Genomic DNA, 12,163 nt, shown 5'->3' on the forward strand with positions numbered 1-12,163 from the left:
TCAATCAAGAAGCCACTGTTACGTGAAATAATTATTCATGCAGCACATAAACTATGGCACACACTCCCAGAGGGAGCAGCGATGGTCACCAACTTGGATGGCTTTAACAGAGGATTAGGCAAATTCACAGAGCAGAGAGCTTTCAGTGAATACTAGCTATGATGGCTGCAGTCAGAGGAAGCCACACTTCTGAATACTAGTTGCTGGAAACCCCAGGAAGGAAGAATGCTACTGTGGTCGGATCCTGCTTATGGGTTTCCTGTGGCCACTGTGGAACATGATGCTGGACCAGATGGGCAATTGACCTGATCCAACTGGCTTTCCTTACTTTATTAGATTAATTAATTCCAGTGAGTTTGAGTAGGACTTAACTGAATCCAATCCTAAGATTCTACAGTTCACTCCTGTGTGACTTGGAGCAGAATCCAGATAAGACAGCAAATATGTGTATAGATGCATGTTTAATTAGATGTAAGGGTGAAATTTATGTCTGAATAAAGATACATAGGATTGGACTACATGTGTTATTAAACATTTCAAATAGATGGAAGATGATGGCTTGTTTAATTTGCAAAAAACTGTAAGCACATAATATGCATCTTTCCTTTTTGCTATTGAACTTTATTATGTTAGTTGTGGGATTTTGACGCGGAATGTGTTTAAGCATCAATTTGCACCCTTCTTTTGCAGCCTTAAATGGATACATGTATGGAAGCCAGGAAGGCCTTGAGATGTGTAGTGGAGACACCGTTTCGTGGCATTTGATTGGCTTGGGTTCAGAGGTTGACATTCATGGAATACATTTTTCAGGAAATACCTTTTTGACTAAAGGAGGAAGAAAGGATACAGCTAATCTCTTTCCACATAGCTCTCTCACAGCTCTTATGAAGCTTGACTCAGAAGGTGAATAACAACAATTGTACTTACTAATTTTAAACTCTTGCCTAGACATCCCAGCCATACCTTTTGTTTAAATGAACTTCTCAGTCTACAGTCTCTGGACCAGCAAATTATTTCTAAAAGGGGGAAACCGAGTCATCATCTCTCCTTAGTCCTGTACTTAGTTTGAAGAAAACTTAATTATGGAATTCTCACCCCAATGAAATTTCTGTGGCAAAGTTGAGCAATTTCCAAAGCGAGGTTAGATATACCAGTAACTGCTACCTAATTATGCAAAACTCTGCCTCCATCTAACACTGTTTTGTGGTTGGCTCTACCCCTGCACCACCATTTTGTGACTGGCAGGCCTTGGTAATTTTCAGCCTTCTCAAGTTGGCCATATGTGTAAAAAGCTTGGAAAAGCCCTGCTCTAGCTCAAGTCTAGGAGGTGGTCTAATGTGCACTCCTGTTGGAAATGCTAAGAATTAGTGGAGCATGTTTGGAGTTGGTTTTTCTCTCTTGTATCCTTCTCTTGAGAACCTTCAATTGCATAATGAGTAAATAGTATTCTGGTCCTTCTCTTTTCTGTTGAGTGTGACCCATGGGTAGGCAAACTAAGGCCCGGGGGCCGCATCCAGCCCAATCACCTTCTAAATCCAGCCCACAAACGGTCTGGGAATCAGTGTGTTTTTACATGAGTGGAATGTATCCTTTTATTTAAAATGCATCTCTGGATTATTTGTGGGGCATAGGAATTTGTTCATTTCCCCCCCTTTCAAAATATAGTCTGGTCCCCCACAAGGTCTGAGGGACAGTGGACTGGCCCCCTGCTGAAAAAGTTTGCTGACTCCTGCCCTTTGCTTGGGACAAAAAGATAGCTGGTTTATTTATTTATTTATTTTAAAAAAATTATACTTGTCTCTGAATCCTCAATGTGTTACATTGAAAAATATTCCACTTGACCTGCTTCTTCATTTTGACCAATTTATATATTACACATCTCTGCAGCTCAGGATAAAACTTCATTCATTTGAAGAAGTGAGCTGACACCCACTTCAGGAAAGCTGATACCATAATAAGTGTTTTAGTCTTTAAGACTCCACAATACACTTTGTGGTTTTTGCTGCAAGAGACTATAGTTTGCTAAGGGTGTTAGGGACTGTAGCTCTGAAGGGTTTCCAGAATCCTTTGCTTTTTCAAATGCTTGATGTGTACGTAGCCTAACAAGGCTCCTCCATTATTTTAGTTCCTGTAACGCAGGCCCGGCCATCATATTTCCTAGGTGTGCTTGGTTTGGATTCATTTGTTTGCTTCCTCTCTTTGTTTCTCCAGGGGTATTTGAAGTGGCCTGCATGACTACAGATCATTTCACAGGGGGTATGAGACAAAACTATGAAGTGAGGAAGTGTGCTTCATCACCAGAGGATAATGAGGTATATACCCATGAAAAGACCTATTACATTGCAGCAGTAGAAATAGAATGGGACTATTCCCCCAGCAGGACCTGGGAGCAAGAGAGGCATCACTTCCATGATGAAAGGTAAGGCCAGAGCAAACAATAAATTCCTAGAAAAGCATAACTGAGAACGCTCACTTTCCCTTTTCATTCTTTTGTAGCAGGCATGGATCCCAAGTGGTTGGACTAGGCTCGGTGAGACCCAAGTCAAAATCCTCACCAGCCTAGTCACCAGCTATTAGCCTAACCTACCTCACAAATTTGTTGTGAGAATTAAATGTACAAGGGTGGGGCAGGGGACCGCATAGCTATCCTTAAGCTCTTTGGAGGAATGGTGGGAAAAATAAAACAATACTTCTCTCCCATATTTAAATGTAAAATGTAATGAATACATGGCAAACAATAATTAGGTGGTGTCTAGTATCACTAGTGGTGATACTAAAGCGCAAGGAAATGCTGTTTACCTTCCCACCACAGTGGTACCTACTTGTGTTGCTGATGCTACTATTATGCATTTCATGCAGCAGATTTCATAGGGAGCACTTTTTCCCTGCTTCCAGCTTCCCTTTGTGGATTATTTTATGAATGCACAAGGGATGAGTTTCTTTTTTGTGCAGAGTGCGAAAAATATTTAGGACTGGCACAAAACATCTCCATATCATCTCCGAGGACAGACAAACCCTTTGATTAACACAAAGCCACATTCGCAGAGTGTAGTAAAGGGCACTGTTGACTCAAGACCTAGGGTCTTACAATACCAAAGCACTTAAGATGCAACAGGATTTTAAGTTTCCTCTATTTAAGTTTCCACCCACTGTTTTGCTGATAAGGTCTGCCATTCTGTAAAGCAGCCTTCTCCAACTGGATACAACTCAGGTACATGACCAGTGGTCAGAAGTGGTTGGAGCTGTAAGATCTGCTAAACCTGGCAAGACATGAAATGACTCATGCAACACAACCCTTGCTTTTAAGCATGGGGCTGCAGGCACTTATCTCTACCAGTCTCTGGTTAAACTCTCATCACAGGCAGGGGGATTATTGCTCCAGAATAGCTATGGACTTTTCCGACATGACTTACTGAGATAGTGTGGCTGCAATTTAACAGGTCAGGTAGGCCTGCTGGAGGCCAAGAATGGGACCTCTCGGGTAGACAGGTCCTTTGGAAAGTCAGACGTGGAGCACCTGAGCTTCAGTCTTGTTTGCAGGCATAGTGGAAAGCTGTCCCAGCCCACTTTCCAGCAGTGGATGGAGCCAGCCCCCAATGTAGATGGGGCAAGACCCCTCACACACAGTCACACTGTGTGTGACTTTCCTAACCATAACATGGAGATGTCAACAAGCCATAAGCAGAATGGCATCCCATTAGCTCCTTCCTTTAACTCAAGGGTGGGGAATCTTAGGCCCGGTGACCAAAGATGCCATTCAAAGCCTGTCTATCTAGTCCTCAGGAATTTGCACTTTCCTTTAGCGTTTTTGCCTGACTGAAATTTGTCCTTGAACTCTGATAATGCCTTTTGCCTACCTGGTTGGAAGATGGAAAGTGGATGGTCTATGTGTTTGTGTAAAACACAATTTCACATTTGCAGTTACGTAAATGATACCTGGAGTTTTTGACCAGTGCCTCTTAACTTTAGTGGTACTTATATTCAAATGTATCCTTTACTTTCCCTCCCTTCAGCCCAGGGAATTCATTCTTAAATAAAAACGATAATTTCATTGGGTCAAAATACAAGAAGGTTGTTTATCGAGAATATACTGACAAATCATTCAGCACCGCCAAAGAAAGGAAGGAAGAAAAAGAGCACCTGGGAATTCTAGGTACTGGCTTTATAAATTGAAAGAACAGTTATTGAACCTTATATTGGCATGAACTGAATTTTGCCGTGTGGGTCTCAAGTAAGGATGAAAGGAGGCAGCAGCTTCTGTACGTCACAATTAGCACTTTTTTTGATGGGCTGCATCTGCAGGGCCACAGGTTCCCCACCACTGCATTAAACTGTGGGTTAGCATTATGCTTGAACCAGATCAATGACTTGTAGATAAAGTTTAAGACTTAACACTGGATTTAATCCAGAGAAAATTAAACCCGTTTACATATAATTCAAGTCAATTGAATTTAAGTACACTGTTAAGTGCTTAAGAGCCCTAGCAATTTACCGTAATTTGATCCTTAAGTGCCTGTAGGTTTCCTTTGCACTGATCAGTCTTTGCAGTTTTGTTTTCCAAAGCACTTTGGAATTTCCTTTAATGCTGTGTCTTAGAGAACATATTTGTTTTTAATCTTTCCAAGGTCCACTACTTGTTGCAAATGTTGGGGATAAAATCACAATTATTTTTAAAAACATGGCCTCCAGACCTTATTCTATTCATGCACAAGGAGTGAAAACTGACTTTGCGGACGCAGCCGAAACCAGTTCAGGTAATAGTCCCATTTGTTATTTCTCTCACTTTTTAAAATCTTGTTTTCCTTGCCTCAAGGTCTGTAGAATGGGGATAATAACAAAAGGACAGAAGAAGCAGAGAATGTGGAGCTGGTGTAAACTCACAAGGACTTAATTCCTCCTGTTCAGTTTTTTGCAAAAACGTTCGAAAATGATACAATTTAGTGTTGGTGAATCTGAAGGGGAAGGGCGTGTAACCACCAAGAATGCCTATCTGGGTTCTCTCATCATAGGACACAATCCTAACCCTAGGCCACCAGTGGCAGGGATTGACCTTTACCCTGGCCACCAGGGCAGGCAGTTCTGCGTCCACAGCCCAACTGCTCACACCAGCCAGGGCAGAAGGTGGAGAGCAGAAAAAATATCCCCGTGCTACACCAGGCTACTGCATTACACAGGCCTAGAGGAGGCGCATTCTTGTCACATGGTGGGAACAGAGTCAGCACAGGATCCAGTCATGCCCATGAAATGCTGCTTTTCGGGGCTTTCTGACTGTCACCTGCCAGCAGGGATACCATCAGTGGTAGCTTCTATCCACTTGGATGGGTGCATTGGGGTCTCCTTGCTGTCAGGGCTTCCCTGCCAATGTGGTCAGAGGGGCAGCTTCATTGAATGCCCATGAGTTTTAGTGTTATGAGAGAGTGAGAAAAAGGTTTCCTCTGTTCCCCTTTCTCCACCCCCATCGTTCACTGGACACTGAGGTCCAGCGCCGAGGGCCTTCTGGTGGTTCCCTCCCTGTGAGAAGTGAGGTTACAGGGAACCAGACAGAGGGCCTTCTCTGTTATGTACTGAAGTTCTCACCCTGGGCCAGCAGCGGGATACTGTAGATAGTTATGCAAATAAGGGATCGAAAGTGACGTTCAGTGACTGGATAGTTTTAGAAAATTGTTACAGTTACATTGTACTGGAGCTCTATATAAGCAGGCTGACTGAACCCTTCAGTTCAGTTCTGTCCTGGCCTGTGAATAAACAAGAGCTGTTTGAAGAATCGCTGTGTCGTCTGATATGTTCACCCACAACTTAACATTCTCGGTATTGTCACCCGCCCTGTGGAACACCCTCTCACCAGATGTCAAAGAGAAGAACAACTACCAGACTTTTGGAAGACATCTGAAGGCAGCCCTGTTTAGGGAAGCTTTTAATGTTTAACAGACTATTGTATTTAATATTTTGTTGGAAGTCACCCAGAGTAGCTGGGGGGATGCAGCCAGATGGGCGGGGTATAAATAATAAATTATTATTATTATTACTCCATGCTAAGCATGATTTTATCAATTTTAAATATCTGTTTCATGCAGGTGCAGTCAGAGAGTATGTCTGGAAAATACCAAGGAGATCTGGTCCTGCTGAAGGGGATTCTGACTGTATCCCTTGGGCATATTACTCAGCTGTGGATAAAGTTAAGGTGTGTTTTTAATGGCTGTTACCAAATCTGTTCCCTTACCTGGGCACAGAACACTTCTTCACCAGCCTCCCTACATTGGCTTCATTCCTTACTAAACAACAAGTCATCTGACTTTGTTGAAATCTTGATGGAGACAAGGAGATTGGCCTCATGTAATCTGGGTGTAGTGTGGTGTAGTGGTTAAGAGCGGTAGACTCGTAATCTGGTGAACCGGGTTCGATTCCCTGCTCCTCCACATGCAGCTGCTGGGTGACCTTGGGCTAGTCACACGTCTTTGAAGTCTCTCAGCCCCACTCACCTCACAGAGTGTTTGTTGTGGGGGAGGAAGGGAAAAGAGATTGTGAGCTGCTTTGAGACTCCTTTGGGTAGTGATAAAGCGGGATATCAAGTCCAAACTCCTCTTCTTCAAACTCTTCTGGAAGCAGAGCTTTAAAGGGCGGCGGGGAGGAAAACGTAGAGTCAGAATCCATTTGGAAGTGGCAAGCCAACTTTCATCTATAATGGATGTGTATAGAAGGGGTTGGATCCAGACTAGGTTAGTCACACTTAGGTCCCATTTAAACCCATCTGTAAATTTAGTCGTGATTTAAATCTTATTGATCTCAATGGGACCTAAATGGGATTAACTTAAAACTGGATCTAACCTTTTAAATGCATAGTGACATAGGCCAGAAAAATACGGAGTCATGGTGGTGGAGCTACCATTTCTGAAGCCTTGCCAGGCCCACACCAACCAGGGTTAGAAGGTTGTGGGGCAGATTCCCCTTTCCTTTTATGTACTTGTTTTCCAGATTTTATTTTTCTTGTCGTTGGTTTCAGTGGAAGGGGAAATAACTATGGCAGTTCCAGGACTGGCTTATTATTATTTCTTGCCCTTATCTGGGAAATAGGACGGCTTTAGATCCAAGGTCTCCCTCAATCTGTCCCTGCCACACCTGATTTTCCCGTGCCTTACTGCCACTGCAGCACCAATGGCTAAGGAGTGGTAGCAGCAGAGCTTCCCATTGCTGCAAGTAGGAGGCCTCTAGAAGGAGACTTCCAGAGGTCTCCATCTGTGAAGGGCATCTGCAGGATCCAGCAGCCCCTTGGCCAGCCTTTCAGAAGCTTAGACTTAATCCCAAGCACTCGATATGGGCCAATATTTCATCAGTTGCTATTTCCCCATCTCCATTATTTTAGTAATGGCGATAGGTAATTATATTCTTTTTTTTTTTTTTTTTGCTTTCAGGACCTCTACAGTGGATTAATCGGGACACTGCTAGTCTGTCGCAGGGAGCATGTGCCCTTACTTTCCACATCTGCACAGCCGATACAATTTAATGTTCTTTTTTTGGTGTTTGACGAAAACCTGTCTTGGTACCTAGATGAAAATATCAACACTTACGCTGTCAACCCAGAAGGCGTGAACAAAGAAGACGAGGAGTTTATCGAAAGCAATAAGATGCACGGTACGTTTCTATGGCGATGGGGTATTTCCAACACCCACAATTGCCAGTCATTAATCAGACATTCTGTGATCATTACATTTGCCACATACATGCCAAACTGTATGGCATAGGGTTGTATTGCAGCTCTTGGGTCCTTTTCTCTTTTGGAAGGTGGGCTCCAAACATCCTGCTCGCTTGGTTTCCTTCACAGTTGGCCTCCTGTAATTCAATAGGCAGAGCGTATTTGAGGACCGGCCCTACCATTGGCTTCATTGTATTGAAAGTCACATGTTCCATCAAAGAGTTTTTGCCTTCATGATAAACTTCTCTTTCCTTTGCCTGTGTCCAGGGCAGGTGTTTATCAGCTCCATCTGGTACGCAGGCTGAGACCCTACCTGCCCGTGGACTGTCTCGCCAGAGTGGTACATGCTCTGGTTATCTCTCGCTTGGACCACTGCAATGTGCTCTATGTGGGGCTACATTTGAAGGTGACCTGGAAACTACAACTAATCCAGAATGTGGCAGCTAGACTGGTGACTGGGAGCGGCCACCGAGACCATATAACACCGGTCTTGAAAGAGCACATTTCTGAGCACAATGCAAAGTGTTGGTGCTGACCTTTAAAGCCCTAAACGGTCTTGGTCCAGTATACCTGAAGGAGCGTCTCCACCTCCATTGTTCTGCCCGGACAATGAGGTCCAGCGCTGAGGGCCTTCTGGCGGTTCCCTCGCTGCGAGAAGCCAAGTTACAGGAAACCAGGCAGAGGGCCTTCTGGGTAGTGGCACCCGCCCTGAGGAACGCCCTCCCACCAGATGTCAGAGAAAAATAATTACCAAACTTTTAGAAGACATCTAAAGGCAGCCCTGTTTAGAGAAGCTTTTAATGATTAATGGGTTATTGTATTTTAGTGTTTTGTTGGAAGCTGCCCAGAGTGGCTGGGGAAACCCAGCCAGATGGGCGGGGTATAAATAATAAATTATTATTATTATTATTATTATTAGCCATTAACGGAAAGGTGTTTGGAAACTTGCATGGCCTTACAATGCACGTTGGAGACAAAGTCAGCTGGTACTTAATGGGGATGGGGAACGAAGTGGATATGCACACAGCACATTTCCACGGCCACAGCTTCGACTATAAGGTAAGATGATTGGTTCCTGCCTTTAATTTTAAACTTAATGTTGGAGGAATGATAATGCGTTTTTTGGAGAATGCTCTTAGTCAACCAAATATACAAACCTGCTTTATGCTCAACTGTCCCAGTGTTTTCTATTCTGACCGGCACAGCTTTCAGCTGACAATACTGCCTCCCATCTTCTACCTGATGTAATGTTATTGGTGGCAAACAACAAGGGCACATTGGTAGTTTGTTTGGGAATAGGGTAAGAGTGGGTTTGGGCAGATCCACAGCAGGCGTTTAAAGCACATGACTTCCTTCAGAGATTCATTCTTCCTTCAAAGAATTCTGGAAACTGTAGTTCATTAACAACGCTTGAAATTGAAGCTCTGTGAGGGGGAAACTATAGTTTTCAGGATTTTTTTGCAGGGGAAGTTCTAAATGTGCACTTTGTGATTACAGTAAGTTACTTTAACATCCTATATGTCTCCAAGCTGGCAGGTCTGGAAAGAATTACAGACCAGCAATTTCTATCCTAATTCAATGGTAAGGCAACTTTTTAAGAAAGCAACGATAGGAAAGAGCTACAGTCCCCAACTCCACTGCCCAGTGTCCTAACAGCTACCCCACTGCCACAACTCACACTGTTTTTTCAGATTTTGGTTTTAACTGGTGGTAGTAGCAGGACCGGATTGGGCGAAGTTGCTATTTCTAATACATAAAATGAGGGGTGGGCAAATCTGTTGTTTTTTGTTTCTCTCCGTTTACATTGTTAAGTTTAGTTCTTCACATTTAGGCATCAATATGTTGAAATGGCGGGGTAACCCAGTCAGATGATTGGGGTATAAATAGTAACATTATAATAATTATTATCCTCATGAAAATTTGTATTTAATGCAAATTTCTCCTTTTTGTATGCAATGTTGCCTAATATACACATTTTTACAAAACAATTCCCCATAATATAATGCATTTCTGCTTGTTATTTTCACCAGTATATGCATTTTAATGCACACTTTACCCTAATAGACACATATTTGCACACATTCCTTGGGTAAAAAACTGCATTGCAAAATTCAGAAAAGTGCAAATTTCAAAGAGTTATAAACTGAAACCAATTTCTCCCTCATGCAATAAAGGGGAAGTAGGCACAGATGGCTCTTACTTACTTTTAAAAAAATTAAGTTGCCTGCATTTTTCTTCCAATTGTATAAGTTTCCAGTACAAATACATTCAAAGTTCTGCCACAATATTGTTAACTCATTTTATTTTATGTCTTCCAATTAATTACTTCAAAGACGCTGCAAAAATGTTTACTGATGTAAGGTGGTTGTTTTTTTGTGCTTGCCCTAAAAGAACACCAGAACCTACCGGGCCGATGTCTTTGATCTGTTTCCTGGGACTTTTCAAACTGTTGAAATGAGGCCCAAGTATCCTGGGACTTGGTTATTGCACTGTCATGTGACCGACCACATCCATGCTGGCATGGAGACCACCTACACTGTGCTCCCAGAGCAAAGGTAAGCAGTCACCAATTGTGTTTGAGGAAATACGTTGCACTTGCAAGGCCTACCACTAACTGGGGATATTTAAGAAATGGGAAGGAGGCTGAAAGGGTGTGCAAAATAGAATTTGGGAAAGGGGCTCTTTTGAAGGCCTCAGGGCAAAACAGAAGTTCACCCGACACCATCGTAATCCGTCAAAACTTAGCCCATGAAGCCAGTGGCGTAGCGTGGGGGGTGCAGGGGGGGCCGGCTGCACCGGGCGCAACATCTGGGGGTTAGGGAAATCCACGGGTTAGGGGGCGCAAATTACTTGCCTTGCCCCGGGTGCTGATAACCCACGCTACGCCACTGCGTGAAGCGTGGGGAAATGAAACCGTCAGCCTAGAAAGATTCCACATCCCTGAGCTACAGCAATCTTGTGCTGCTCCCCACATCAGAAGAGCTAACTGATGTTATCTGCTGCCGCCTGCACAATTGAGGCTGACTCAGTGGCAGCTGAGAACATTGGGTAAGTAAGGCAGGATAGATCATGAAAGATGGAGCCAAGGATAACAATAGGCAAACTAAGAATATCAACCTACAGCAGATGAAGCTTAAGATCTGCTCCCTGCCCATTAACAGCGACCACATATACCCAACTGTTGAATTCTTCAAGTGGCCTTACTTCCTCTCTTTTCAGAAATAAGTCCAGCAGCAAGGATCCCACCCTCTACCTCACCTCCATGATTCTGTTATTTTGTGTAGCATTTCTATGATTCCACCTAGTGCTGCTGCTTCCATCCGCCACTCAAGTTCCTACCCCTGGACTTTTAACATCCCCTGAGCCTATTTTTCTATTGCTTATTTCCACACCAGGAAGGGATTCACCTGCTAATCTCTTCCACTGTGCTATGTTTATTGTTGTTTAGTCGTGTCTGACTCTTCGTGACCCCATGGACCAGAGCACGCCAGGCACTTCTGTCTTCTACTGCCTCCCGCTATAAATGAAACCGTGGTAGGGGGAACTGCCAGCAACAACATTTAAGCAACGCACACACTAAATAAAAGACAGCCAATCTACTCAAGACTGTTCCGGTTCTTCTTTCTATGAATAGTGTGTGTTGCCAGCCTTAGGGGGGGTGGGTGGGGTGGACAAAATCCAAGCTATATTCACTCTGTCATTTTGAATCTCACTTCTGTTGACGTGTACATCTCACTCACCCCGCTGTTATTAGACAGCATGCATTTCAAGTGCAAGTAGATAAATAGGTGCCGCTCTGGTTCACCAGAAGCAGCTTAGTCATGCTGGCCACATGACCCGGAAGCTGTACACCGGCTCCCTCGGCCAGTAAAGCAAGATAAGTGCCGCAACCCCAGAGTCGTCCGTGACTGGACCTAATGGTCAGGGGTCCCTTTACCTTTACAAATTTATAAATCTTAGTATTTTTTGGTACTTCCAGACAGTTGTAAATAGGCAACAGGGAGAAACTCAAGGCAGATATAAATAGCATGTGTTATTGTTTGTGCAGAAAATCCGTGATAGGATTATAAGAACAGCCCCAGCATCTGATTTCAGTGAAGTCCTGTTACAGAAGCTGCTTGAACAAACAGGCTACTACAGATCCAAAAGGAAATCCAAGAACTTGCTGTCACTTGTATCCATGGCTTTTGGTGCAGATAATATTATTATTATTCACATGAGATTTTCAGCTGTTTGGTTTGTTGGACACCCCATCTGACACAGGTGATTATAAGGAGAAGAATAAAACTGAATTATATTCACAGTAAAGCTATCCTTGGAATGTACTGACATTTAGCCCAACTTTCTCCACATAGTGTATGTCTAGCTCACTTACAACACCTGTGTTTAGCATCATAAAACTATCACAAGAAAGGGGAGTGAGATGGTTAGGATAGGATTTCAGGCCACAGCTGAAATAGGCAAAGTCTTTAA

The 12,163-nt window shown here is 43.4% G+C and overlaps 1 protein-coding gene across 4 annotated transcripts in view; it reads left to right on the plus strand.

Moving 5' to 3' along the window:
* Positions 1 to 11,998, plus strand: part of CP (ceruloplasmin) — a 28,743-nt gene extending 16,745 nt beyond the window's left edge. The window contains exons 11-19 of one of the 4 annotated variants that reach the window (XM_081910823.1): positions 691 to 903; positions 2,212 to 2,419; positions 4,014 to 4,153; positions 4,626 to 4,754; positions 6,075 to 6,181; positions 7,410 to 7,629; positions 8,610 to 8,749; positions 10,082 to 10,264; positions 11,753 to 11,998. In XM_081910823.1, the coding sequence (XP_081766949.1) occupies positions 691 to 903; positions 2,212 to 2,419; positions 4,014 to 4,153; positions 4,626 to 4,754; positions 6,075 to 6,181; positions 7,410 to 7,629; positions 8,610 to 8,749; positions 10,082 to 10,249 (1,325 nt within the window). In that variant the 3' untranslated portion in view covers positions 10,250 to 10,264; positions 11,753 to 11,998. Of the gene's footprint in view, positions 1 to 690; positions 904 to 2,211; positions 2,420 to 4,013; positions 4,154 to 4,625; positions 4,755 to 6,074; positions 6,182 to 7,409; positions 7,630 to 8,609; positions 8,750 to 10,081; positions 10,265 to 10,909; positions 11,295 to 11,738 lie in introns of those variants that run through there. The other 3 variants (XM_081910821.1, XM_081910820.1, XM_081910822.1) reach the window with 3 other exon arrangements.
* Positions 11,999 to 12,163: the final 165 nt, after the last annotated feature.

This window comes from Podarcis melisellensis (assembly GCF_964234715.1).
Source record: "Podarcis melisellensis genome assembly, chromosome: 5".
Lineage (NCBI taxonomy): Eukaryota > Metazoa > Chordata > Lepidosauria > Squamata > Lacertidae > Podarcis > Podarcis melisellensis.